We start from the raw sequence: 25,950 nt of genomic DNA on the forward strand, positions 1-25,950 counted from the left end.
TTAGCAGAGAGAACAAAAAAAAGTCTTGAACAAAACTATTCACCCATATCAAAGTGGCCTCCTACCACAAAGGCAAATTAAACACTGTACAAGATCTGTTCTAGCCATTATTGAATTCAGTGAAGTGCATCCAGGGAGGCAGGTAGACATGAACTTCCTGGATGTGCAAAAATCATTTGCTAACATAAGCTGGCACTACCTAGTAGGCTTGATTAAAAATCTCAAATTTGGGGTTAATTTTGAAAACACGATCCAAAACATATATACCTCCCAATCATCTAGGGCAATAATAAACGGAGATATGGCAAATGCATTTCCAATAACAAAAGGCGTAGGTCAGAGTTGTCCAATGTCACCCTTCCTCTTTATCCTTGCACAATAAATATTATTAAACAAGATACGAAACAATAATGAAACAAAAGGAATTAAGATAAAGGATGAAGACTACAAACTGCAGGCTTATGCCATTGATATAGTATTCTTTCTAGAAGACCCAATTAATTCAGGCTTAATTATGTGCTCAATAAAGTTTGGCAGATGTTGAATGTGCTTTCTTTAGTTGGGATAGACAGTTGGGCTGGCTGGGGAATTCTGGGAGTTAAAGTCCAAATATCTTCAAGTTGCCAAAGTTGGGAAACATTGATCTAAAGAATGACCATATAGGAATTCAAAGTTAAATTGGAAGTCTGTCTCTGGCCAGACAATATCAGAGTTTAATTGGTTGGATCTTCTATTGAAGATCTATAACAAACAGCCTTGTTATACCTACAGAAAGTTAATAAGGAATTCTCCAATTATCTTTCTTGAAAAAGAATGACTTCCAGATATTGGTCTGTGTCCCTGGTGGTCTTTCAAGCATACCATTTCTGAAATTAGCAGCATGTTTCGAATCCTGGTAAATTTCTGCCGACATATATGCTAACAAACAGCCACTGATTCAATGATCCTTCATAGCAATCGCAATCACTCCTGGACTTCTGACCTTAAAAGTTAGCGTAGCATATAATTAGTAAACCCACAAACTCTATGTTCCTTTAATACACAATATTACCTTCAAAAAAGCCGCTCCATTTTCATTTTGTTTCAGTCATATTGATTTGTAAAAGATTTGTCAATTTATTTGTTCGTTTAAAAGGATTTTAAAAACACATTAAATATATATAAAAATAAACAATATGAAATATTTGGGCAAAGGTGGATATTTTAATTTAAACGCAATGCTAGAATTATTGCTTTCTGCAGCAAGAGAGAGGAATAGAGTCATTTCCACATGCAGGAATGTCTCTTGAAGAAATATTCTGACCTTGGAATAATTTATCTGAGAAAGAGACCTCCTGCTTGCCCCATCTTCTCTCCTCATGCTTGACTTGGGTAATGTGTAGGCATGTCTGAGCATGCATCAGTGCAAACTGGGATGCTGTCAGCTTAGCAACGTTTTCACTGAAAAGCTCAGAAGCTAATGAAATCCGAAATCACATTAGTGCAATAAGCTCTATATGCACTGTCTAAACCCATGTATCTTGTGCTGCATATATCACAAGGCATAATTTAGGGACCCCTAATGAGCACACTCTGCTGATGAAAATACCTTGGAAATAACTGAAAGCAGTTGTGAGTTTCACCATGTTCAGTTTCATGCATCAGAATGTTGAATTCGCACATGCCTATCAAAGGATTTGAGCGACACAAAACTAGAATGGAATGGAATAGAATAGAATAGAATAGAATAGAATTCTTTATTGGCCAAGTGTGATTGGACATCCAAGGAATTTGTCTTTCGTGCATAAGGTCTCAATGTACATAAAAATACATTCATCAAGAATCATGTGATACAACACTTAGTGATAGTCATAATCATATTAGGAAACGAAATAAAACAATATAAATTGTAAAGATACAAGCAACATGGTTATAGTCGTAAGTGGGAGGAGTTAGGTAATAGGAAGGATGAGAAGAATAATAGTAATACAGTATTAGTAAATAGTTTGATGATGTTGTGGGAATTAGTTGTTAAGCAGAGTGATGGCATGCATGGGAAAACTGTCCTTGTGTCTAGTTGTGGTGTGCAATATGCTATAATGCCATTTTGAGGGTAGAAATTGAAACAGTTTATGTCCAGGATGCAAGGGGTCCATAAATATTTTTGCAGCCCTTTTTTTTACTCGCCTTCACATATACATGTCCTGTCCCTTCAATAATCTTTTCTCTGAGCTAAACAGAGATACCTTCTCCCTGTCATTTTTGTTCTCCACCTTTGAATCTAGTGTCTAAACAAATTAGCTGGACTCTAACCAGAATTTAATCTACTTCTATTACTGTTACATTCTGCTCAATTACAGTTTTGAGATCCTTTTCACATGTATTCCCTTGAAAACCTTGTCACTCGTGTTCAATTTCATTTTATTATTTTCAACTGACTCTTCTAACCTGTCAGATAATTTTTATGCAATTCTGCTCCTCTTCTAACTATCACCTTCAGCTGTGGAAGATCTGTGTTCCTTCTATTTCTTCACCTAATCATAAGGAAAAGGTTGACTAGTCATGCCTGAGAACTGTGGCATCCCATTGAACATTCAGTCCTGTTTGATGAGGGACATCTGATTGCCATTCCTTGGGGTGAGAAATGCCAGTCAGCCCATATTTAATTAGAAACATAGAAGACTGAGGGCAGAAAAAGACCTCATGGTCCATCTAGTCTGCCCTTATACTATTTCCTGTATTTTATCTTACAATGGATATATGTTTATCCCAGGCATGTTTAAATTCAGTTACTGTGGATTTACCAACCACGTCTGCTGGAAGTTTGTTCCAAGGATCTACTACTCTTTCAGTAAAATAATATTTTATCACTTTGCTTTTGATCTTTCCCCCAACTAACTTCAGATTGTGTCCCCTTGTTCTTGTGCTCACTTTCCTATTAAAAACACTTCCCTCCTGGACCTTATTTAACCCTTTGACATATTTAAATGTTTCTATCATGTCCCCCCTTTTCCTTCTGTCCTCCAGACTATACAGATTGAGTTCATTAAGTCTTTCCTGATACGTTTTATGCTTAAGACCTTCCACCATTCTTGTAGCCCGTCTTTGGACCCGTTCAATTTTGTCAATATCTTTTTGTAGGTGAGGTCTCCAGAACTGAACACATTATGTTACTGATTCCAGTTTCTTGGTGGTATCTGGTCAAATGTTTTACTGAAATTGACATTAATTATATATCCACAGTATTGACATGGTGTTTCCTCAGGAAAAACTCTACACAAATAAACTAAGATTAATCTGGCAAGACTATGCAATTTGTGAGAAATCACCAAATTATTTTCAAGGTGATTATAGACAAATAATTCTGTGTGCTGCTTTAGGATCTTTCCAAGTATTGGTGGCAGACTGCAGCTTTCTGCATCCTCTCTTCCAGCTCTTTTTTTTTTTAAGATACTGAATTTGCTCTCCTGCAGACAATTGTTTCTGATTTAAAAGGCTAGGATCCTAGGATCCAATCCATCTGGTCCTAGAAAGTGGAATTGATAAATCCATCTGCTCTTGAAACTCAGATTTTACATCTGCACCAGAGTATAAGACACACCTTAGTTTTTGGGGTGGAAAATAGGGAAAAGAATCTGCTTACCAGATATTAATCTGGATAGCATCCTTAGTCTGGTCAGCTTCATCACATTATTTTATCCCCTGGTTAGGGCTTTAAAAAAACCTTATTTGGAGAGAGTAACAATGAAAGAGCTGGCTTGCAAGAGCTGGGAAAAACATTAGCACCTGGTTAGGGCTGAAAAGAAACATTTGGAGCAAGTTAGAGCAATGAAAAAAACTACTAAGGCAGGGTTTGGAAAACATTCTTGACAAAGAGTAACAATGAAAGAGCTTGCAAGTGAGTAAGAGCTGAGAACATCGTTGGCACCTGGTTAGGGCTGGAAATAAATATTTGGAGCAAGTTACAGCAATGAAAAAAACCCTGCAAAGGCTTAGAGTTTGGAAAACTTCACAAAGAGTAACAATGAAATAATCTGCAAGGTAAGAGCTGGGAAGATCGCTAGCACCTAGTTAGCGCAAAAAAGGTTTGAAAAAAAGCTGCATTCAGAGTATAAGACACACCTAAATTTTCAACCTCTTTTAGGGAGGAAAAAAGTGCATCTTATACTCTAAAAATACGGTACATGAAAAAGAAGGGACAAATAGTATTGTTTATTCTCATCTGTAATAACAGAATAACTGAGTTGAAAAGGTCTTTGGAGGACTTCTAGTCTAACCCATTGCTCAAACAGGAGACGCTATACAATTCCAGACAAATGGGTGTCCAATGTCTTCTTAAAAAGAGATTGAACTCATAATTCACCATTAATATGGGATAACTTTCTTCCTTTTTTTCTTTCAAAATGCTGTACATTCATAATGTTCATATTTTACTCACTCTTCCATCCAGAACTCTTCCATCTTGACAAACTTGTCTTCTTGATGAACTTATATTTTCTTTTATGTACAATGAGAGCATATGCAACAAGACAAATTCCTTGTGTGTCCAACCACACTTGGCCAATAAAATTCTATTCTATTCTAATCTGTTCTATTCTGTTCTATTCTATTCTATTCTATTATGAATAGAATAGATTCTAGGTGAATAATACATCTCTGTAAAACTGTCTGCTGTTTGCTTCCTTTCCTCCTTAGGATGAGAGTTCCTGACAAGAAGGCTAAAGCTGAAATTTTAAATCAAGCTTTCAGAACAAGCTGTTGTCAGATACCAACTCAGGGCATGTTTTTTAAAATGTATTGCACGAGACTTTGAGAGATAATGGGAATATTTGTTCTCAGTGGCACTCAGTCTCCAGGGCCCTCTAATCCAGAAGGATTCTATTCTCTATGTTCAGCAGCTGATTGAGTGCTACAAGAGCTCATCTTGTTTCAGACTCTATTTCATAGCCACATGAAACTGCCAGATGAGGTTATTTAGAGATCTCCGAGTCCTTTCTATTACCCAATGTATCAAGAAGTAGAGATTGATGTATGATCACCATTGAATTTCAATAAGGATACAGAACCTGACGTTGAGGATGGCTCTAAACCAAAGGAGGAAATTATTCGGTAACCAATCTTATAATGTCACAGGAAATATCAAATTTACATCTTGGGAATTTGCAGGATTTATTCCTAATTTTGGATGTCCAGGAAATTGCAGGAGTGAACACTATTTGGCTTTTGCTACACTCAGCGTCCAAATACACACTTATACAATCAACTATTGGATAGACATATTGAATTATGTCATAGGATTGTTCTACTTAATGCTTATGTTATGAAAAAAAATAGCCATTAAAGAAGGCTATTGATTAGATTTGGATCAAAACACAGAAATTGTAGTTACATTAAAGCTCTGACATTAATACAACTCTAGAAGTTAATTAGATATTTCAATTAAGCTTGGAGTAATAAATATCTAAAATCAGTAAGCAGAAAAAGAAAGGTAAATATGGATGCAAGGAAATTATTGTTTGATCACAATAATGGTTATATATTACCGATGTACTGTGTGGGGCTCAATTTCCAGAATGTTCCAGTTTGCATGACCCCTGATGAGCATTCTGAGAGTTGAAAGCTGAAAAGCTTCCAGGGTGAGAAAGTCTATGGAGAGGGGCGGCATACAAATCTAATAAATAAATAAAATAAATAAAATCAAGGGAGAAAAAAGGTCAATATGGGAATAATAATAATAATAATAATAATAATAATAATAATAATAATATATTATTATTATTATTATTATTTATTGGATTTGTATGCCACCCCTCTCCATAGACTCGTGGCGGCTAACAACAATGATAAAAACAGCATGTGACAATCCAATAATAAAACAACTAAAAACCCTTATTATAAAACCAAACATACACACAGACATACCACGCATAACTTGTAATGGCCTAGGGGGAAGGAATATCTCAACTCCCCCATGCCTGGTGGTATAAATGAGTCTTGAGTAGTTTACGAAAGACAGGGAGGGTGGGGGCAATTCTAATCTCCGGGGGGAGTTGGAAAAAAATATTTAACTATTAATATTATTGAATAAATACTTAAAAATTCCCAACCCACAACTAAGATTTAAAGAACAGATGAAAAATGTCATTAAGAATCAAAAGAGAATCTTGAAAAAATAATTGGAATGTATTATTGAAGTAACCTGTTTTTAACAAATCAATGGGATAAAAGTATGAAAGAACATTAAACGTGCATCCTGTCTGAAGCACAGGTGGGTTTCAGCAGGTTCTGACCAGTTCTGGAGAACCAGTAGCAGAAATTTTGAGTAGTTTGGAGAACCAGTAAATACCACCTTTGATTATCCCTGCCCCCATCTATTTTCTGCCTACCGAGTCCCAGCTGATTGGGAGGAAATGAGGATTTAGCAGTATCCTTCCCCTGGAGTATGGAGGGAATGGAGAATTTACAGTATCCTTCCCCTGCCACACCCACAGAACCAGTAGTAAAAAAAAATTGAATCCCAGCCCTCTTCTGAAGATTTAATGAACACACACAAAAAATCTTCTTTGTGTCTGTCTATTGGACACCTCAGCTGACAGGTAATAGAGAATTCTGGTTCCTGGATATGTATGTATGTATGTATGTATGTATGTATGTATGTATGTATGTATGTATGTGTTCTGCCGGCGTGTCCCAACCACCCGTAATTACAGGGTAATTAGTCCAGAAAGACACAGACCACACGATAGAAGGAAAACCAAAAGTCTTTATCAACAGAAAAGCAGAAAAAACTCCCTTTTTAAATGTCAAAGGGATTTTCTGGTACACACAAGGCACAGGTTAAATGCAATCCAATTTCTCACCTAGTAACTGAGAAATTGAGTCCAAATTCCAAAGTCCAGAAACTATGAATCAAACTATGAATCAGATAAACTTCCACAAGGCTAAATCAGCACGCTGCTCTTTTTATCTGTAGCACTAATTACAGCAGCCCCACCCAACCACAGGTGGCCTCACTTATCTCCTGTAATAATCCTTCAGTTGTTCTCTTCTATGCATCATTCTCTGCATGCGTGGGTCTGTCATAAGTTCTTGTTCAGAATCCAGGGATGATAAGGAAGATTGATCTCCTCCTGGACTGTCTGCCAAACTCCCTTCTTCCCTGTCACTCACGCTTCCTTGGTCAGAGGAGACTTCGTCGGCAGATTCTATTGGGAGCAATACAGGCCTGTGGCATGTGGATGTTTCCCCCACATCCACCTCCACATTCCTTGGGGCAGGAGTTGGGCCAGAGCTAACCACAACAGTATGTATGTATTTATTTATTTGGTTTTTATACCACCCGTCTTAGACTCAGGGGGGCTTACAACATGTTAGCAGTAGCACTTTTTAACAGAGCCGGTATATTGCCCCCCAAAACGGGTCCTCATTTTACCCACCTAGGAAGGATGGAAGGCTGAGTCAACCTTGAGCCGGTGATGAGATTTGAACCACTGACCTACAGATCTACAGTCAGCTTCAGTAGCCTGCAGTACAGTACTCTACCTGCTGTGGCACCCCGGCTTTAGACTCACAGTCAAGCTTGTGGCCCGTGGGCCAGATGCATCATGCGCAGGCCACATTTACCTCAACTCTGAAAAGGGAGAATACATTGTGATACATCATGTGATGTGATGTGATGTGGTGAGTTTGACACCTGTGCTTTTGATGAAACACTTCTTTCACATGTTTTAGACTTCTTCTTGAATGACATGGTTTGGGTTTCTTATTCAAAAGGTTAATAATTAATATTAATTAATTGCTTGCATTTTTGGCAGTTTTTGATACCATTGGTTATGACATCATTCTGAGTTGTCTCGGTGGGGTGCCACAAGGTTCTATGACTCTCTCCTCCTTTTCAACATCTACATGAACAATGTTCAACATCTGCTGGATGAGGTTATCTGCTGGTTTGGAATTTAATATCATTAGAATGCTGGTAATACCTAATTACATCTTTCAACTCTGGCCGGCCAAGTGAGGCTGTTGAGTTTCTGCCCCAATGCCTGGAGGCTAGATCAGGGGATATTTCAGACAATCATATATTCCCTAATCACCTCATAGCTTCATTACTGCAGCCACTTCATGCAAGTCTGCCCTTGAAGATCACTCAGAGGTTTCAGCTCAGCCAAAATAATAATTATTATTATTATTGTTGTTGTTGTTGTTGTTGTTGTTGTTATTATTGTTGTTGTTATTATTATTATTATTATTATTATTATTATTATTATTATTTTATTAGATTTGTATGCCGCCCCTCTCCGAGGACTCGGAGTGGCTGACAACAAGAAAACAGTACAAATCCAATATTTAAAAAACAGTTTAAAACCCTTAACATAAAAACAATCATCCATCTCATACAGACCATACATAAAGTGGAGATGGCCCAGGGGAATCAATTTCTCTATGCCTGACAGCATAGGTGGGTTTTGAGGAGTTTGCGAATGGCAAAGAGAGTGGGGGCAGTCCTAATCTCTGGGGGGAATTAATTCCAGAGGGTCAGGACAGCCACAGAGAAGGCTCTTCCCCTGAGTCCCGCCAGTCGACATTGTTTTGTCGATGGGACACGGAGAAGGCCAACTCTGTGGGACCTAACCGGTCGCTGGGATTCATGCGGCAGAAGGCGGTCCCAGAGATATCCTGGTCCGATGCCAGGAAGGGCTTTATAGGCCATAACCAACACTTTGAATTGTGACTGGAAACTGATCGGCAACCAATGCAGACTGCAGAGTGTTGGTAACACATGGGCATACCTAGGGAAGCCCATGATTGCTCTCGCAGCTGCATTCTGCATGATCCGAAGTTTCCCAACACTCCTCAAAGGTAGCCCCATGTAGAGAGCATTACAGTAGTTGAACCTCGAGGTAATGAGGGCATGAGTGACTGTGAGTAGTGAGTCCCAGTCCAGGTAGGGCCGCAACTGGTGCACCAGGCAAACCTGGGCAAACGCCCCCCCCACCATAGCTGAAAGATTGTTCTCTAATGTAAGCTGTGGATCAAGGAGGATGCCCAAGTTGCGGACCCTCTCTGAGGGGGTCAATAATTCCCCCCAGGGCAATGGAATTATCCCTGGAAGGCAGAACTCACAGCCACCCCATCTTATCAGGGTTGAGTTTGAGTCTGTTGACACCCATCCAGACCCTAACAGCCTCCTAACAGCCTCCAGGCACTGGCATATCACTTCCATTGCTTCAATACAGCAGCATGGGCAGGAATGGGCATGCCTTGGTATGCCCATGGAATATCTCTGCTTTATGAACTGCACTGGTTGCTTTGTTGCTTCCAAGTATTGTTCAAGGTGCTGGTAACTATCTATAAAGCCCTATTGGGCATAGGGCCTAATGGCTGAAGAACAATCTGTCTCCCGTAGTCTCTGCCTGACCTATTTCATCAGGAGAGGTTGGCATATTATGGATTCCTTCAATTAAACAATATAATGCACAGTGACCACTGAAGCATGGCTTCTCAGTTATACTGTCTATCTTTTGGATTAAGGATCATCCTAAGAGTCCTTGTTTCCCTCTTGGTTCATCCATCTTTGCTCTTTTGTCTTCTGTTTTTTGCCTTGTTCTTCAAGTTGTTAACAATGGTCCATAAACTTAAACATAAACTTAAACAACAGCAATAATAATTGTATACACTTACTCCAGGGGCAGATTTCTGATTCCATCGCTATTGGTGTACTGCGTGCGCAGCTTTGCCTTTCTTTATAATATTGCCTTTATAAATTGCCTTTCTTTATAATATATCATATATATTCTCTCCTTATCTCTTATATCATATATATTCTCTCCCTCCCATCTACTTCTCTTCTTTTTACTTTCTATCGTTATATATATTACTTAATGTCTATTCTCTTCCATATGTATTGTATATTGGACAAAGAATAGATAGATAGATAGATAGATAGATAGATAGATAGATAGATAGATAGATAGATAGATAGATAGATAGATAGATAATATTTTCATTCGTATGTTTTTTTCTCTTTCTGGGTGTTTGAGGCAACCTGATGTAAAGCTCTCGTCCTCATCCTCAAACTATCCCAAATACAAAAGAAGGCCAAATTTGGATCCAATTGATCTGGAAGGTGGTGGCATTGGGAGGGAAACAGCAAAACAATCATGGCAGGCTCTACCTGAGCTAAATTGTCTCCTGATGCTAATGGTATACAGTATACATATTTTCTATTCAAACTAAAGGATACGGTGTGCATCTCAAGAATGTATCCTTTATTCATTTACCAAAGTGGCACTTAGAAAGCAAATACCTGCAAAATTACAAGTTAAAGGATAGCCCTGTTGTTCCAGGTCTCTTAACTAGTTATCTGCTTGTCTGAACCAGCATGGCTCAGGCAGATGCATTCCTGCCATTAGTACTCGGGCTGATTTATTGTAGTTGGAAAAGGTATAAATGCTGATATTCTTCATCTTCAGGCATTAAGACAAGGACTTTTTCAAAGGTTCAATCAACTATTTTGATGATCATTTAAAGAAACCAGGGAGAAAAGCTAAGGTAAATAAAAGCCCCTTTTATTCTAGTTGGGGAAAAAATGCTTTGGATGCAAACAGAATGCCTTTTTAAATATGCATGTGAATCTAACATTTAAAAATGCTTTTAGGTCATCAATAATTGAAAGAAGCAGAGATATATAGAAAAAATGTTTCATTATTTTATAGGTAATACATTACTTCTAAATGTAGATCGATAAAAATTATACCTAAGGCAGTTATTCCATCCTTAAATCAATTAATGCCCATTCGTATACTCACTTAATGGACATAAGCCCTATTGAAGTGATTTGAATTGGCTTCTGAGTAGACATATGAAATACTATGCTGAAATTATGTTGCATATAAAATTGCATATTACCGAAGTCATCTTAAACCTTTTTAATGAGAAAAAACTTTCCCCTCCCCCTAGTTTGTAAGTCTTGAAATCACAAAATATCAGGAAAACAGAAAATATGTTCAAAGTCATCTGAATTGTGGAAAATTCATAGATTGCATGTGTGTGCACATGTTGTTGGGTAAATCATTTGATCATGTACCTATATCCCATCATCTGATATGGATGTTATAGCATTGTGTGATGATGTAAACATATATTTTATCATCTGCCCCCAACCTTCTCCTTTTCCATTGCCCATGAATTTGGATTAAGGATGTATTTTAAATGAGCAAAGCTAGCTTGATGTAGCTTACACTCCTTAGTGCTTAAAGAAAGCCAAAGTGATTTCACTTTGAGGCTAAAAGTAATTGCTAACCAATTACTTTCAGTCTCAAGGTGGAATCATTTTGACTTTCTTTAGGCACTAAAGACTATGTCCAATCCCACAATATTGCACAGGGAAATCCAAGAAATGCCCACATCTCACCATCACTCCACGGACTGCATTGGCTGCCGATCAGTTTCCAGGCACAATTCAAAGTGTTGGTTATGACCTATAAAGTCCTACATGGCACAGGACCAGATTATCTCCGAGACTGCCTTCTGCCGCACGAATCCCAGCGACCGGTGAGGTCCCACAGAGTTGGCCTCCTTAGGGTCCCGTTGACCAAACAATGCCGATTGGTGGGACCTAGGGGAAGAGCCTTCTCTGTGGGAGCCCCGGCCCTCTGGAATCAACTCCCCCCAGAGATTCGCACTTGCCTTCCGAAAGAGCTTAAAAACTCATCTTTGCCATCAGGCTTGGGACTCTTAGATCTTCCCCTGACCACTGAATGCTTTAAGTATGATTGCTGAATGTTTGGTTAATGAGTTAATTTTTTAGGTTAATCTTCTCTTTCTAATTGTTTTTAATATTGTAGTACTAATTGGATTATATTACTGTTGTTTTTTATATATGCTGTGAGCTGCCCCAAGTCCTCGGAGAGGGGTGGCATACAAATCCAATTAAATAAATAAATAAAATAAATCTATTTCAAAATATAACCAATTCTTGGTTTTGGGTTTGTGTCAAAAAGATGAAAATGTAGACACTAGCCCATCCACCATTTTGTATCAGTTAATTTATGTCAAGAATTAACCTGTTTGAGGCTAAATACTAAATGAAGAGATCCAGGCATACAAAAAGGTGACTCCTCAATGTTTGCCACAGCTTGGAAAACAGAAAGTCAAAATTGGGAAATGGGGAGAGTCAGAATATTAGGAACAAAAAAGAAGGGATAATTGAGCAGAGTTGGGACTTTGAAGACTAGAGACTAATTTCATCCCAAAACCCCTCATTCATGACATTCAACTTGTTATAGCCTGTATTATTATTATTATTATTATTATTATTATTATTATTATTATTATTATTATTAAGATTTGTATGCCGCCCCTCTCCGTAGACTCGGGGCGGCTTACAGCAATGATAAAAACAATATATAATGACAAATCTAATAGTTAGAATCTAAAATAACAATAATACATTTAAATTAAGTCTAAAAAACAAGAAACCCCAATATATATATATATATAAGACATACATACAGTCATATCATACACAAAGAACTACATAGGCAGCGGGAGATGTTTCAGTTCGCCCATGCCTGACGACAGAGGTGGCTTTTAAGGAGTTTACGAAAGGCAAGGAGGGTGGGGGCAGTTCTAATCTCTGGAGGGAGCTGATTCCAGAGAGTCAGAGCCACCACAGAGAAGGCTCTTCCTCTGGGTCCTGCCAAATGCTGAGATTCGTGCGGCAGAAGGCGGTCTCGTAGATACCCTGGTCCGGTGCCATGCAGGGCTTTATAGGTGATGACCAACACTTTGAATAATATTAACAGATTATTTCATATATGAATGGTGAGATTAATTTATAAGGCACCTTTTTTATAGATTAGGAAATTTACAGTGACTTTTCTTGTTGTTAGTTGCGAAGTTGTGTCCAACCCATCATGACCCAAAGGACAACGTTCCTCCAGGCCTCTACCACCTCCCTGGAGTCCTTTTAAGCTTGCACCGACTGCTTCAGTGACTCCATCCAGCCACCTTATTCTCTGTTGTTCCGTTCTTCTTTTTCCCTCCATCTTTCCCAGCAATAGGCTCCTTTCTAGTGAGTGCAGCCCCATCCTATTATTTGATCATAGAAACAGAACACCTGTTAATTACATTTTTGTTTAGCAATGATGCCGCCCTACATCTGCTGATGGAGCAGCCTGGAATTTAGCTTGATGCATTACTAACTGCTTCCCACGGATTCAAACGCAGTGCACACAGAACCATTCCCTTTCTGATGCACCAGACCTCTTGAATAATTCAGAGCATAAAGCATAACCTAATGCTTTTATTGTGCCAGGGGACGATGATTTATTTTCATGGAGATTATCTGAAAATTGTCTCCCCAATTTGCTGCTTCGAGTCTTTCCAGTAATACAAGGCACTTATCAAATTAGAATTCTTAGGGAATAGAATGACATATACCAATCTATATTTAGCAACAACAACCCAAAAGCAGCTGAATCAGCTGACTGGAAGCCACTACCCCGATGTTCAGTCTTGGTTTAGACAGCACATATTCAGTCCTGAAGTGAAGGAGAACAGACAGTGCAGGAGAGACACTGAATCTGGAGATTTGCAAACAGCCAAGCTGTATTTGAAACAAACACATCCAGGTAAGAAAGAGGGCATTTCACTAGAATCTGTGCTCAAATCTTCATAAATGTAGGGATTGCAATGGAGAGCTGAAGGAGAAGACATACCAAGTTGAGGTATGGACACTAATGTCACTTGGATGTGCTGGCTATTTGTATGGCCAAGGCAGGAGGACACCCAAGAAAACTGTCACTGAGCAGACGATTTGAGGAGCTTCGATGTTTGCGTGCCTTTGCTCTGTTTATCCTATTTGTCAGTTCTGTGGATTTCAGAATGGCTTATGATTATGCTCTGTGCTTAATACAGGACGGGGAAAGACCAATTAAGACTGGGTTAGAGCAACCACAATGAATGAATGGAAGGAAGGGGGGGAGTAAAAGAAAATGATGAATAGAACCAGATTCAGTTTCTTTTGAATTTAATGGTTTTTTCACTGCCAATAGTACTTTTAGTTTTGCTCATCAGACTATTTCCTCATCACCAAAGACAATGACTAGGCACCAATTAGTGTTTTTAAAAATTGGCATTTCAAGTGAAAAAATCTCCCATTTCTGTTCTGTCATAGTGCTGGGTTCTACAGACTCTTGGACCAGAGTAGGTGGATGAGAAAATGCCACTGAGATAATAATCGTGGTAAGCAGTGATAGGCTACCAAAATTTGTACTACCACACTGTGGGCGTGGCTTATGCATTTTGTTTCAACATCTTTCAGTGCAAATTGGGTGCTCTGGGGTGGAGCTCCACCTGACCGTTCCTGACCGTAGGAGCCCATCCCTGGTTGTAAGTCAGGTCTGCCTTTTCTCCAACTCAGCTGGAGAGTCTAAAGGGAAAGGACCAAGTGTCATCTCAGTGAATGAGTTCTGAAGGTTTCCTAAAGGCAAATGGTAGTTTGCCTTTAAATAACTAAAAAAGAAAAGAAAGAAAAAGAAAGAAAATTTGAGAGCATTGGGTCAAGATGCTTCAAAATATTCCTGGTCCAATGGCTTTGTGTTCACTTTTGAAGAGTTGAGAGGGCGTTTCTTCCTCATGGCATAAACATCCTTTGGAAACTACCTTTTCTCCCTTTTCTGTGTGGCATTTACTTCTTCTTTTACCCACTCCCCATCTGAGGCCTTATTAAAACTGTTTTCCCTAGTTTCATCATGGCTTCCTTCATTAATACTGCAGACAAGGATAGGGATCTGCCCAGGATGTCCTAAATCTCTATTCGCCTCTCTTTACTAGTATTTATGTCCTGTCCATTGCTGGAGACTTTGAGTGATTTATTGGCCTCAGGGCCAATTTAGGCTATTGCTTGCATACCCCCACCCACCCTCTCCATGGTCATTTTTGACTTAGATACCAAAACTAAACACCTGGTATCCACAGGTGCATTTGCAAAGTACTTAATGGTTCTTCCCCAAGTTCCTTAGAAATATCACTTCACTACCTCTTGAAAGAGCTGTAGGGCTGCTGTACAGAAGTGCTGATTTAAACAATTCAAGAGAACAGGGTGCTGTTAGTTCTGTCACCCTTGGATGCATTATTACCATTGCTTTCACTGTGAGAGGCTATTAAATGGCTGTACCTTTTTGTTGTTTTCGTTACTTTGTGAGGGAGCATCATGTGTTATTTTAATGCCTTGTTGCTGGACAGGGATCAATCCTCATTGTCTGCTGACCATTTCTGTCACTTTGTGCCAGCACTGCATTCTCTCGAGGCAAGATATGTCAAGGACAGAAGTTCCTTATAATCATGATCTCCCGCTGCATCCTGCAGTCTCCTTGCTGTCTGTGATCAGGCTATTTTTGGATATGGGTCTAGAGCTTTTTCAAAATGTTAGACTTCGTATTTTGTATGGAATTGGCTTTCAGGAATGATTTTAGAATTTCGATATGAGGCTTTTATTGTATAGTGGATCTGTCTCATTAATGGATTGTTTATTATGCCGTGCCTTTTATCTATCCATGCTAGGAACTGTGTGTTCTTAGGAACAGAACTTTTTGATGGCCCTGCTCTGTGTTTTTCCTTCTTAGATGATTGAATAGGTTAACATTTCCAGATATTGGCTGCTGGTATTTCTGATTCATACCTTACTCATTCCATCCCTAAAATATTCTCAGCTTTTTCACACATTTTACAATTTAATGTGGAACTCATTACCGGACTCAATAGTGTCAACTCCCAACCCCCAACACTTCTCCCTTAGACTCTCCACGATTGACCTCTCCAGGTTCCTAAGAGGCCAGTAAGGGGCATATATAAGTGCACTGATGTGCCTATCATCCCGTCCAATTGTCTTTCCTTATCTCATATATCATATATATTCTCTCCTTATCTATCTATCTATCTATCTATCTATCTATCTATCTATCTATCTCTCTCTCTCTCTCTCTCTCTCTCTCTCTCTATCTATCTATCTATCTATCTATATATCATATATATTCTCTCCTTATCTCTTATATCATATATATTCTCTCCCTCCCATCTATTTCTCTTCTTTTTACTTTCTATCGTTATATATATTACTTAATGTCTATTCTCTTCCATATGTATTGTATATTGGACAAAGAATAAATAAATAAAATAAATAAATAATAAATAATTGCCCATCAGCTGTTGAGGTCCCATAATTCCCAGCTAGTATCTCCACATTAAGGAAAGATAATAGATACTCAAAATGAATTCTAATATCCAAGTATTACTTTTAGATAAACAGGCAGATAGATTATATGCTAACAATTTGCTTTTTACTTCTAGCAACCACATACATAGATTTTTTTTTGCCTGACAATCTGTCTCTAAGCTGGTCTTCCAGATCTTGCATTGTCCTTCCAACTTGTTTTCTGTCATCCTCTTTTCTTTCTTCCATCTTTCTTAGCATTACATCCTTCTCCAGTGAGTTAGATCTTCATATAATATGATCAAAGTAGGATCTTTAGAACAACAAAAAGTGTTTGATAAAAGTAATCCTCACTGCCCTATGAATGTCGGTTGACTTTTATAGGGGAAAGTGGAAGAGTAGTTAGAAGGAATATTTTTTTAAATTTTTTTTAAAAAAATATTACAATCTGTTAGCTGAAGTGAGGTGAAATATGAACAAAGACTCTGGCAGGGGAGATACCTTGATCATGAAGGAGGTTTTCCCAGGGTGGGGCTCATCCATTGAACTGTGCTGATCCCTGCGATTTCCCCAAATGCGGGAAACTCGACCGCATAGTTTGTGGTAGTAAAAAACTAAAAATGAAATAAACAGTATCTGCTTTCTTGCTCCTATCTTTTAATTATAAATATTTCTCTTCACCATACTTACATGATTATTTCGTGGCATAATCCTAAGGAATGAACTCAATTCTATAATCCAGAATTAATTTATCAATAGGCTGGGGGAAGGAAGGAAGGAAGGAAGGAAGGAAGGAAGGAAGGAAGGAAGGAAGGAAGGAAGGAAGGAATAGTTTGTGTGTTAGGACACTGAAGGATATTATGGTCAAATCAGGAATAGATAAACATTGCTCCCTTAAAATGAGGAATTTCAAGTTTTAAAGAATGCATGTAGAACAGAAGCAGGTTGTGGGGTACATGCCAGAAACATTGATGAAACAATTTCTTTTCTACATGCAAAAATATCTTCAACTCTAATGTTTTTATAGTATCTCCTAATAATAAAATTGTTAATAAATAAACCTTGATAAAACAATTTCAGTCAGTGGCATCACACAATTGTATAATGGGCCTCTCTAAAAGGCAAAGGTTAGGTGGGAGTGTTCTTCAGAAACCTCGGTGTCATAGCATATTGAACACATCTGCTGAAAAAATGTTATCTTTTCCCCATTGTAATAAAATTGCCTACCTAGCTTAAAGAGAAATGTTCCTGCAAAAAGGAGAAAACATGATCAAAGAAATTCATATATTCACCTACGGTACATGTAAATATATATATAGGCTTTATCAGTAACCTATTAAAAGTTGTCTGTAATAAGCCAAAAAAAGAGACTTAATACTGAATAAAATTATGTAAAATAAATAGTAAAAATAATAATAAAGGCTTATTCTAAATAAAATTTATTTATGCTTGCTGCTTCCATAAGAAGGTTTACATTAATGTAATATATGTTTACATTACAAAATAAAATGGTTTCAGTAATTTTTTGTGATACTTTCACATTGGTTAATGATATCCTATATATTATTTTCAGTAATGGCTCCTTGGATAAGACTGAGCTTAGCAAAGCCTCTCCCGACTATCAGTGAAGCTTTTGAAGATATTCTAGAAGACATAACAAGCAACACAAATGGTTTTGGAAATGTTTACATGAATCCAGATTCTTGTTCAGTTGAAGACCACTGTCAATCAAACTTCCAACTAACAGGATCTGCTTTTCTGGGGCCTCTGGAGAGCAAGCATCAATTCCAAGACAAAGAAAGAGGCAGAATACCGCCCAACCGTCAAACAATCTTAAACCTGCCTGAGTCACCACAAATGCTTCCTAGATGCACTCTCCCTAAACTGTTGTCATTACAACAGAACAGTTTAATTCATGACTATATCAAAACCTATTCCGCTTCAGGCAGACATGCATTAGAAGGAGACCAGATGACTTGTGGATGGAAATGTCCTGCTGGCAGTGAGAACAAAGGAACTGACAGCACACAGTCCAACTTTCACAACACCTATGCCGTCACACCTCAAGAAAAAATGAGCAAAAAACAACACATGACTAGCCTACCAAGATACCCTTCTCCAAGACCATTGCAAAGAGAAAATGGTGGCCAGGAACAAAAATATAGTTACAATCAAGACAAGATGCCCGCTTTGGAAAGCAGCTCCAATCCAAATCCTCTTCCTGCTAATGGCAAATCAATGTGGTTGCATCCCACCAGAGAACCACCGGTGAGTGCCAGGGATGATTGGCGAACTTCACAAAGAGGGCAGCATAGTATGAAGACAAGTGGATCTCCTGAAAAAGAGCCTCAGAAATCTTCTACTCATAAACAGCCTCTGAAGGGAGAGGCCGACAACAGAAATAGCTGGGTGGAATATTTCCATATTGATAAGAAAATCACAGGTCGTGACTGGATAGCAGAATACCAAAGTGCTTGGAAAGAAGCCAAGGTTAGAGCATGCCTCCTCCCTGCCATAGAAGAGTCATAGTTTTCTTTTTATTTAACGGCAACAAATACACACATATATAAATCTTTACTTCCCTATTGTGAAGAGCATCTGTAGCACTCCTCCTGCTAATGGCACAGAAATGCTTTACTATGTGCAAATAACCAGGAAGATGTGTGGATCTTCAGACAATCAAGAGGAACAAGCAGCAGTGCACCATAAGGAGGGTTCTGAACCTTAGGCATTCAGATCACAAGCCATAATTGTTAAACAGGTTTCTAATCCCTTGTGATTTTGACTGTGGGAACATGAGACATTCCAAACACATCCCGCTTGAAAATGCTGGAACTGAAAACTAGCTAAAGAGCACTCAAAAACATACAACAGGGGAAAAGTTTTAATATATTAATAGTAGGATGGGATTTTTTCTGTTAGATCTTTAACATAATAAAAAAGAGAGCCTGGAAGAAGCCAGAAGCAATGACCTACTACTTCAGAGGAGCACAGTGGCTCAGCAAAAGCTCAAAATCAGGGCAGCATCCTGTTGCTTCCTCCCCAGCATCTATACTCAGAGTCCCTAAATCTCAAGGCTTCAAAAGAGCTGCTGATCACAGTATAATTGATCACAGTATCTACCGTGATTTATCTGCTTCCACTTTGATTTTATTAATTAGAAAGCCATCGGTTTACCTTGCTTATCAATGCATCCCATATGTCATCTATTGCAAGAGGATTTTTTTTTTGCCTTGATCTCTGGGTTCACCACAACTCTATTGTGGAACATTAGACTATAAGCCCATTCTTATAAGCTTTTATCATCTTTTTACATAATTTAAATCTCTTTCCTCAGCTGCAATTTTCTAGGAGAAAGTAAGTCCTCATTTATTTTCAAGGTAGCTATCAAACCACTTTTTAGCCGAGGCTTCTGCCTATTAGGTCACGTTGCTTAATCAAATAAGAAACCAATATTTTTGTTTGACTTTTATTATTGTTCTGTTTTCATAATGATAAAACTTTCATTGTTTTGGCGTGTGTGTGCGCGCGTGTGTGTGTTTTCATTTGCTTTCTTTTTGATTATTTAGAGATACACAAATTGCTTGTGCTTATCTAAGAAATAACACAGGGATTTTAGCCCCTCTTATAGGAAGTCTACTTATAGGTGGTCACTTCCTGGCTGAAACAAGCATGTCATCAATATCATCAATAGCTACTGAAAAATACAGTGTCTTTCAATTAGAGCATTCCATTTTTGTCATGAATTTACATTGTTTTTCTCATGAGTTTTTGCTACATCATTGCATTGTGATTGGGTTTTTGTTTTTTTGCCTTTTTGCCTTTTATACTTTGTTCCTGAATCTAGCGTGGATAGATTAACATTCTTCTGCTAAATGAAAAAGACACTTAATATCAAACTGTGGTGTGTTTGTAAATTAGACGCCCAGAGAAAGAAGGAAGGAAAAAGGAAAGGAAGGAAGGAAGGACTGAATGGTGCATAAGACCTGACAACTAAGTTCTGCTAACTTGTAAAATTCTGGAAACTTTTGCAATGGTCTCTTGCAAGCTGGTATTATCCACCTCCAGTACATGGCTGTAGTAAACCAAATACTTCTGCCATAATTCCCTTCTAATTTGGTAGGGCTAATTTTATTTTTTTCTTGACATAAATTGAAATCCAATTGTCTATACTTGACAAATATTTTTGGTTTGCTACATTTTTGCTGGTCAGATTGTGGCAAATAATTTTTCCCCAAGGAAATTGCACCTGTTTTCTTGAAATTCACAATAATAAAAATCACAATGTTTAATCAATAGTGTACATATGACAAGAGATTGCTTTACATATCAGTATATGAAATAACAATTGTGTCGCAATTCAGTTGTGATAGTTTCCTACTTGCGTCTGTGATATACCACTCTTTGTTCTTATTGTAGGTAAATGTAATGTGGACTGAGAATTTGCATGAAATGTATACATACACAACAAATTGTGTATCACTTTAATTAATTGCTGAATATAGTTTGTGGATATTATAGTGGTAAAGGAGACGGATTAAGTAAGGTGAGAGATCCATGTTTAAATCCATTCTTAGCCATGAAAATTTACTGAGGAGTCTCACCTAATTTTCCTCACAGATTTTTTTTATGCAAAAGAAATGAAAGGAGTTCCATTTCAAAGCCACTTTGAGCTCCTTGAATAAAGGCAACATACATATATAGCAAATAAACAATTAAATATATATACACTAACTTTCCGAGGATTAAAGTGGACAGAAGGAGAACCATATGCTTTTTGTGTTATTCTATATAAATCAGGAGTTGTATACTGTGTGCTAAAGTTTTTCCTTCATGGAACTCCACAAATTTCCATTTTGAGCTTTATTCAGGATCCACTCATCCTTACTAAGCCCTCCTATTTCCCAGGAGAATTGAATTTCCATCACTATATACTTATTTCTTTCTTCTGTCTCCAACTAGTCATCACATTCATTCTGGAAAGTTGGGGAACGTTCAACAATGTGAGTTAGAGGATTAATATTTTGTTAAATACTTCTTTAAAAAAAAAAAATTAATAGGTTTTTATTAATTTTAAAAAACATAACCAAAGACATATAAACATCTACACATTTACAAAACATAAAAAGAAAGATACAAAACAAAACAAACAAAAGAAATAATGATAATACTAATAATTAATTAGTTAAATAAATACAATGGACAATATTAACAATGACAACAAGAAACACGTAACAAAATGTATATCATTTGTATCCTCTTGTGAGGAGGAAAAAAACCAATCTTTTCTATTATCAAATTATTTTCTGGTGAAAAGCAATCGGTATTCACTGTTATTCCTTTTGGTTATCAATGTCTTATTTGTTGTTATTATTTTCTTAGCCGCCTTCTGTACAATCTTAGTTAATTAATTTAATTTCATACAAATTTTGTTTTCACAAAGCACTGTATATCATTAATCTATTACATCAAAAAATATAAAAAATGTATGTCTTAGCATATTGGTATTACTGTATTTTAATTTGAACTTTTATTTCTCTTTTTAAACCAATCATAAAAAGAATTCCATGTTTTATAATAATCGGAGTCTTCTTTATTTTTTAATTTAAGGGTTAAAGCATCAGATTCTGCATGGACCTCCATAAATTTCCATTTTCAGCTTTATTCAGGATCCACTCATCCTTACTAAGCCCTCCTATTTCCCAGGAGAATTGCATTTCCATCACTAGAAAATGCTGTGTTGGTTGTCAGGAAATATCAGACTCAGACAGTAGCACAATTCTCTTTCATGTTCACTCAACAACCCATCTTCCTCAGCTACATTAACTGGGAGAAAAACCATGATACCTATAATGGTCCACAAAGAAATATCAGCTCACAGCATATCCTGTAGAGACAGTAGAGGCATTGTTCCTGGTGTATTACTTCATAAAATCTTTATAAAAGAGTTTGATCACTCAGTAGGAAGGTATGGTGCGAGTTCTACCAGATGAGGAAATTAATTGTTTCTGGAAAGTTTTAGCTACATGCAGGAATGGTTACCAACACATAGAATTTCTTTCTTCTGTCTCCAACTAGTCATCACATCCATTCTGGAAAGTTGGGGAATGTTCAACAATGTGAGTTAGAGGATTAATATTTTGTTAAATATTTCTTTTTTTAAAAGTTTTGTCTGTTTTTTAACTGAGAGCTGTATGCAAAGAAATTTCATTTTCATCTATGCCGATTAGTGTACATTCAAAGTGACAATACAATTATTCTAAGTTCTAACTCTTAACATCTTAGAACAGAAATAGAAAACCAGTCAGAAATAAAGGAAAAGGATCAATTTTTTTCTCCTTCACATTCCAATTTGCTGTAACTCTAGATTTAAACTGCATGAAAAGTAAGGAAACTAGACAAACTTACCATCTTTTCATCTTGGATCTGGGCAAATATTTTGTTACATTTTAAAAGCTTCTTAATTCAATTAATACCTTATTTATTGTACTCATTTGTGGTGAATCAGATGATTGCACGAGGATGGGAATATTTGTTTTTACCCAACTCTCATACACTAAAAAATACATGAAGGAATAAATGTTCGTTCAAGCTTTTGCTTTAATCAAAAATTAAAGGGAAATGCAAAGTGTGTTCCAACTCATTAAAGTTTGAGAACCCATAGTGACTACCCAACACTTACGTTGCCGTCATATATGTGCTCCAACTGTGCAAGAGTCCCTAAGAAAACCCTTCATCTTCTCATTTGCAGTGGTGTGAATTGTCCAGTGAGGATTTTGTCACAAACTGAATGGAGGGGGAAATGGCAGATCAATATTATGTTTTAAAGCTTCAGCCTAGGGAAGAAAAAAATACCATGATAACCAATATAAAATACCCCCAAGTAAGCTTGCCTAGTATTACTGAGAACTAAACTGTATCAGAAATCAAAATAGATTCCTTTAGGAGAATGATGTAATTCTCATGATAAAAACTTTTACTACCACACTCACTGTGGGCGTGGCTTATGCAGGACACCCTGCATTTTCTTTCAACATCTTTAAGTGCAAATTGAGTGCTCTGGGGTGAAGCTCCATTTTTGCTACCCCACTGCGTTCCCCCCCATTGGGGCAGTAGCCCACCCCTGCATGCACACAAACCAGTAGCAACGGGTTTTAGAACCCACTACTGTAACCTAATGAAAAGGGGTATTTTCTAACATGTGTTTGGAATATATTTCTGCTGGTGTCAACATCATATGGATAGATAACCACCTTAATGTCTTTTTTTTCCCCCTGGACCTGTGATGTACACTTATTGTGACATATATTGTTAAATTTCTGTTATTTCAAAAAGGATATTTCTACCATGTAAAAGCTGCTAAGCCATCACAGTGTCTCATGGCATCACAACTCGGGAACCATTATAACATCTCATGGAACTCATGATGACTTACAATGAAAATTAAAGAACTGTTTCAGACACACTTACCTATTGCCCTCCATAGTTAAAGGACTGTAAGTGTCAAATATCAAAAGTGACTTATTATGTGATATGAAGTTTGGATGATTTAAATAAAAAGAAGAAATATCCCATTCTCCTTTGGATACATGGAAGAAGTTGGAGGATCTCTGATGCTTGACTTTACTCTTTTTCTTGGAGTTTTTTTTCTATTCTGAGAATTCCCCAAAAAGCTTTTTGCTTTGTAATGGTACTTTGTGATGCTGAAAAGAATGGTTGAAAGAATTGCTTGTAAAACAAGAAGCTCTTGTTTTATCACACTTCCAGCATTTTGGAACAGTTAATGGTTAATGAGCTTGATATGTAAGTCTAAGTATGATATCTACATATGCATTGAAAATTTATGCAAATAAACATTGAAAAAAATGCATTTATTGTCTGGATTAGAATTGTGTTTTCCTATCATAGTACATAAAGCACCGAACAAAAACTGGGAAGTCAGTCTTACAAAAACTATGTACCTATGTATCTGTAGGTACCTGTAACTATGACAAAAAAACATTAAGTGGTAGCTACCGCTAAACACAAATTCATTTTGCCAGTATGTCCTATGCTGTGCATGTAATATTCAGATTACAAAAATGCTAAAAACTGAATCGCATGTCATTTCTATTCTATATACAAATAAGCTTTCATTTTGTGCAACTATTTAAAGGATCATAGAATATGGTGTATTAAAACATTTAGAGCTACTCATAGAATAATAGAATTCAATTAAAATTATTAGAGGAAGCCCTTTTGTGTTTTATTAAATTCAGTAGAACATCACCACATTAATTGCACCGAAGTATTGTATCAGTCTTGGTTAATCTTGGAAAAGCTATTGTTGGATAGGACATAGATGAAGTTGGCTAGTTTAGGAAGCTGGAAAAAGGGAGAGGGAGAGGGAGAGAAGGGGGAGGGAGAGAGAGGGGGAAAGAAAGAGAGAGAGGAAGGAAGGGAGGGAGGGAGGAAGGAGGGAAGAAGGGAGGGAAAGAAGAAAGAAAGAAAGAAAGAGAAAGAAAGGGAGGGAGAGAGAGAGATAGAAAGAAAGAAAGAGAGAAATAAATAAAGAGAGAGAGGGAGGGAGAGAAAGAAACAAAGGAATGAAGGAAGAGAGGGAGAGAAAGAGAAAAAGAAAAGAAAGAAAGAGAGAGAGGGGGAGGGAGAGAAAGAGAGAAAGGAAGGAAGGAAGAGAGGGAGAGAAAGAGAGAGAAAAAGAAAAGAAAGAAAGAAAGAAACCATGTATGCTATATTTCAAAGAAAACAACATGAACTGGTCCATGTAATCATCAGGAGTTAAACTTAACTCAAGGGACAATTGAATTTTTAAAAAACTCATTTATTTTTAATTCTGTTTTCTGTTGTTCCAGAACTTTGTTTCTCATATCTGTGTCATCACATATCTCCTGGGAAACCCTATTTTCCCCCCTAAGCTTTTATATTCTGTTTCAATTTATTTTCTAAAATGTCTTTAAATTCTCCCTCTCAAGCCTTTGAGGAAACTGTGGCTATTTTGTAAATATAAATATATAGGGGTGGCAACAAGCCTATGATTCAGATCTAAAATTAAAATAACTAAAAATTCAAATCATAAACATATAATTCATTGGGAATAAAGGAGTACCTTACTAATAAGGAATTTATGGAAAAAATAGAAAAAAGGAAATGAATTTAAAGGGTATCTGCTAAAAATGTTTTATACAAGCTTGTTAACAAAACCACTTACACAAAACCCTAAATAACGATTTATTAAAAGTATAAAAATAATGAACAAAAAACAATATAATCAACAAATCTACCCAGGCGGGTGTTCCACTTTCTGGCCACCACCAACATGCCCTTTGGGATCGTCATGGGTGCGTGAGCTCCCAGTGGGTGTGGGTGCGCCTGTTGTCACAAGATTTGGCTCCTGTGCATGCACAGAAAGGGAAATATCACACAAGGAAGCTCTCGCATTGCAAGATGTTGCCAATTTTCAGTGATTGCTTTGGTTCTGCGCATGAGCGAGTGTCCTCACATGACATTTTGCTTACTGTGCATGCACAAAAGCCAAATCTCATGCACGCATGAGCATGCGTACATTGGGGGAGCGAAGACGCATGCACATATCAGTTTCCACCCCCGGAAACCCAATCTCATCTGTATCGGCTGCAACCTATTACTGAATCTACCTATAAAAATCAGGATAACCAGATGAAGCCTGCCAATTAACTAGATTCATCTTTTTCTGCCTGTCCACCAAAGCTCTAAACAGAATGAAAAGAAGAGAGAGA

At 37.4% G+C, this 25,950-nt stretch overlaps 1 protein-coding gene and 1 non-coding gene across 3 annotated transcripts; both read left to right on the forward strand.

Annotated features, from left to right (window-relative positions):
- Positions 1 to 10,456: 10,456 nt before the first annotated feature.
- LOC139158532 (uncharacterized) lies at positions 10,457 to 24,010 on the forward strand. 2 transcript variants are annotated; one of them, XM_070735854.1, is made up of 3 exons: positions 10,457 to 10,530; positions 17,769 to 18,685; positions 21,806 to 24,010. In XM_070735854.1, exons 2-3 carry the CDS (start codon positions 17,771 to 17,773, stop codon positions 21,809 to 21,811), a joined length of 921 nt encoding a protein of 306 aa, XP_070591955.1. In that variant the 5' UTR covers positions 10,457 to 10,530; positions 17,769 to 17,770; the 3' UTR covers positions 21,812 to 24,010. The 2 variants fall into 2 exon arrangements, with proteins under 2 accessions (XP_070591955.1, XP_070591954.1); XM_070735853.1 differs by lacking the exon at positions 21,806 to 24,010 and having other exon boundaries at positions 17,769 to 21,585.
- LOC139163288 (U1 spliceosomal RNA) lies at positions 16,676 to 16,841 on the forward strand. The gene has a single exon (XR_011558452.1). It is a non-coding gene; the product is annotated as a U1 spliceosomal RNA (small nuclear RNA).
- Positions 24,011 to 25,950: the final 1,940 nt, after the last annotated feature.

The sequence above is a fragment of the Erythrolamprus reginae genome, chromosome 2, assembly GCF_031021105.1.
Source record: "Erythrolamprus reginae isolate rEryReg1 chromosome 2, rEryReg1.hap1, whole genome shotgun sequence".
NCBI classification, from domain to species: domain Eukaryota; kingdom Metazoa; phylum Chordata; class Lepidosauria; order Squamata; family Dipsadidae; genus Erythrolamprus; species Erythrolamprus reginae.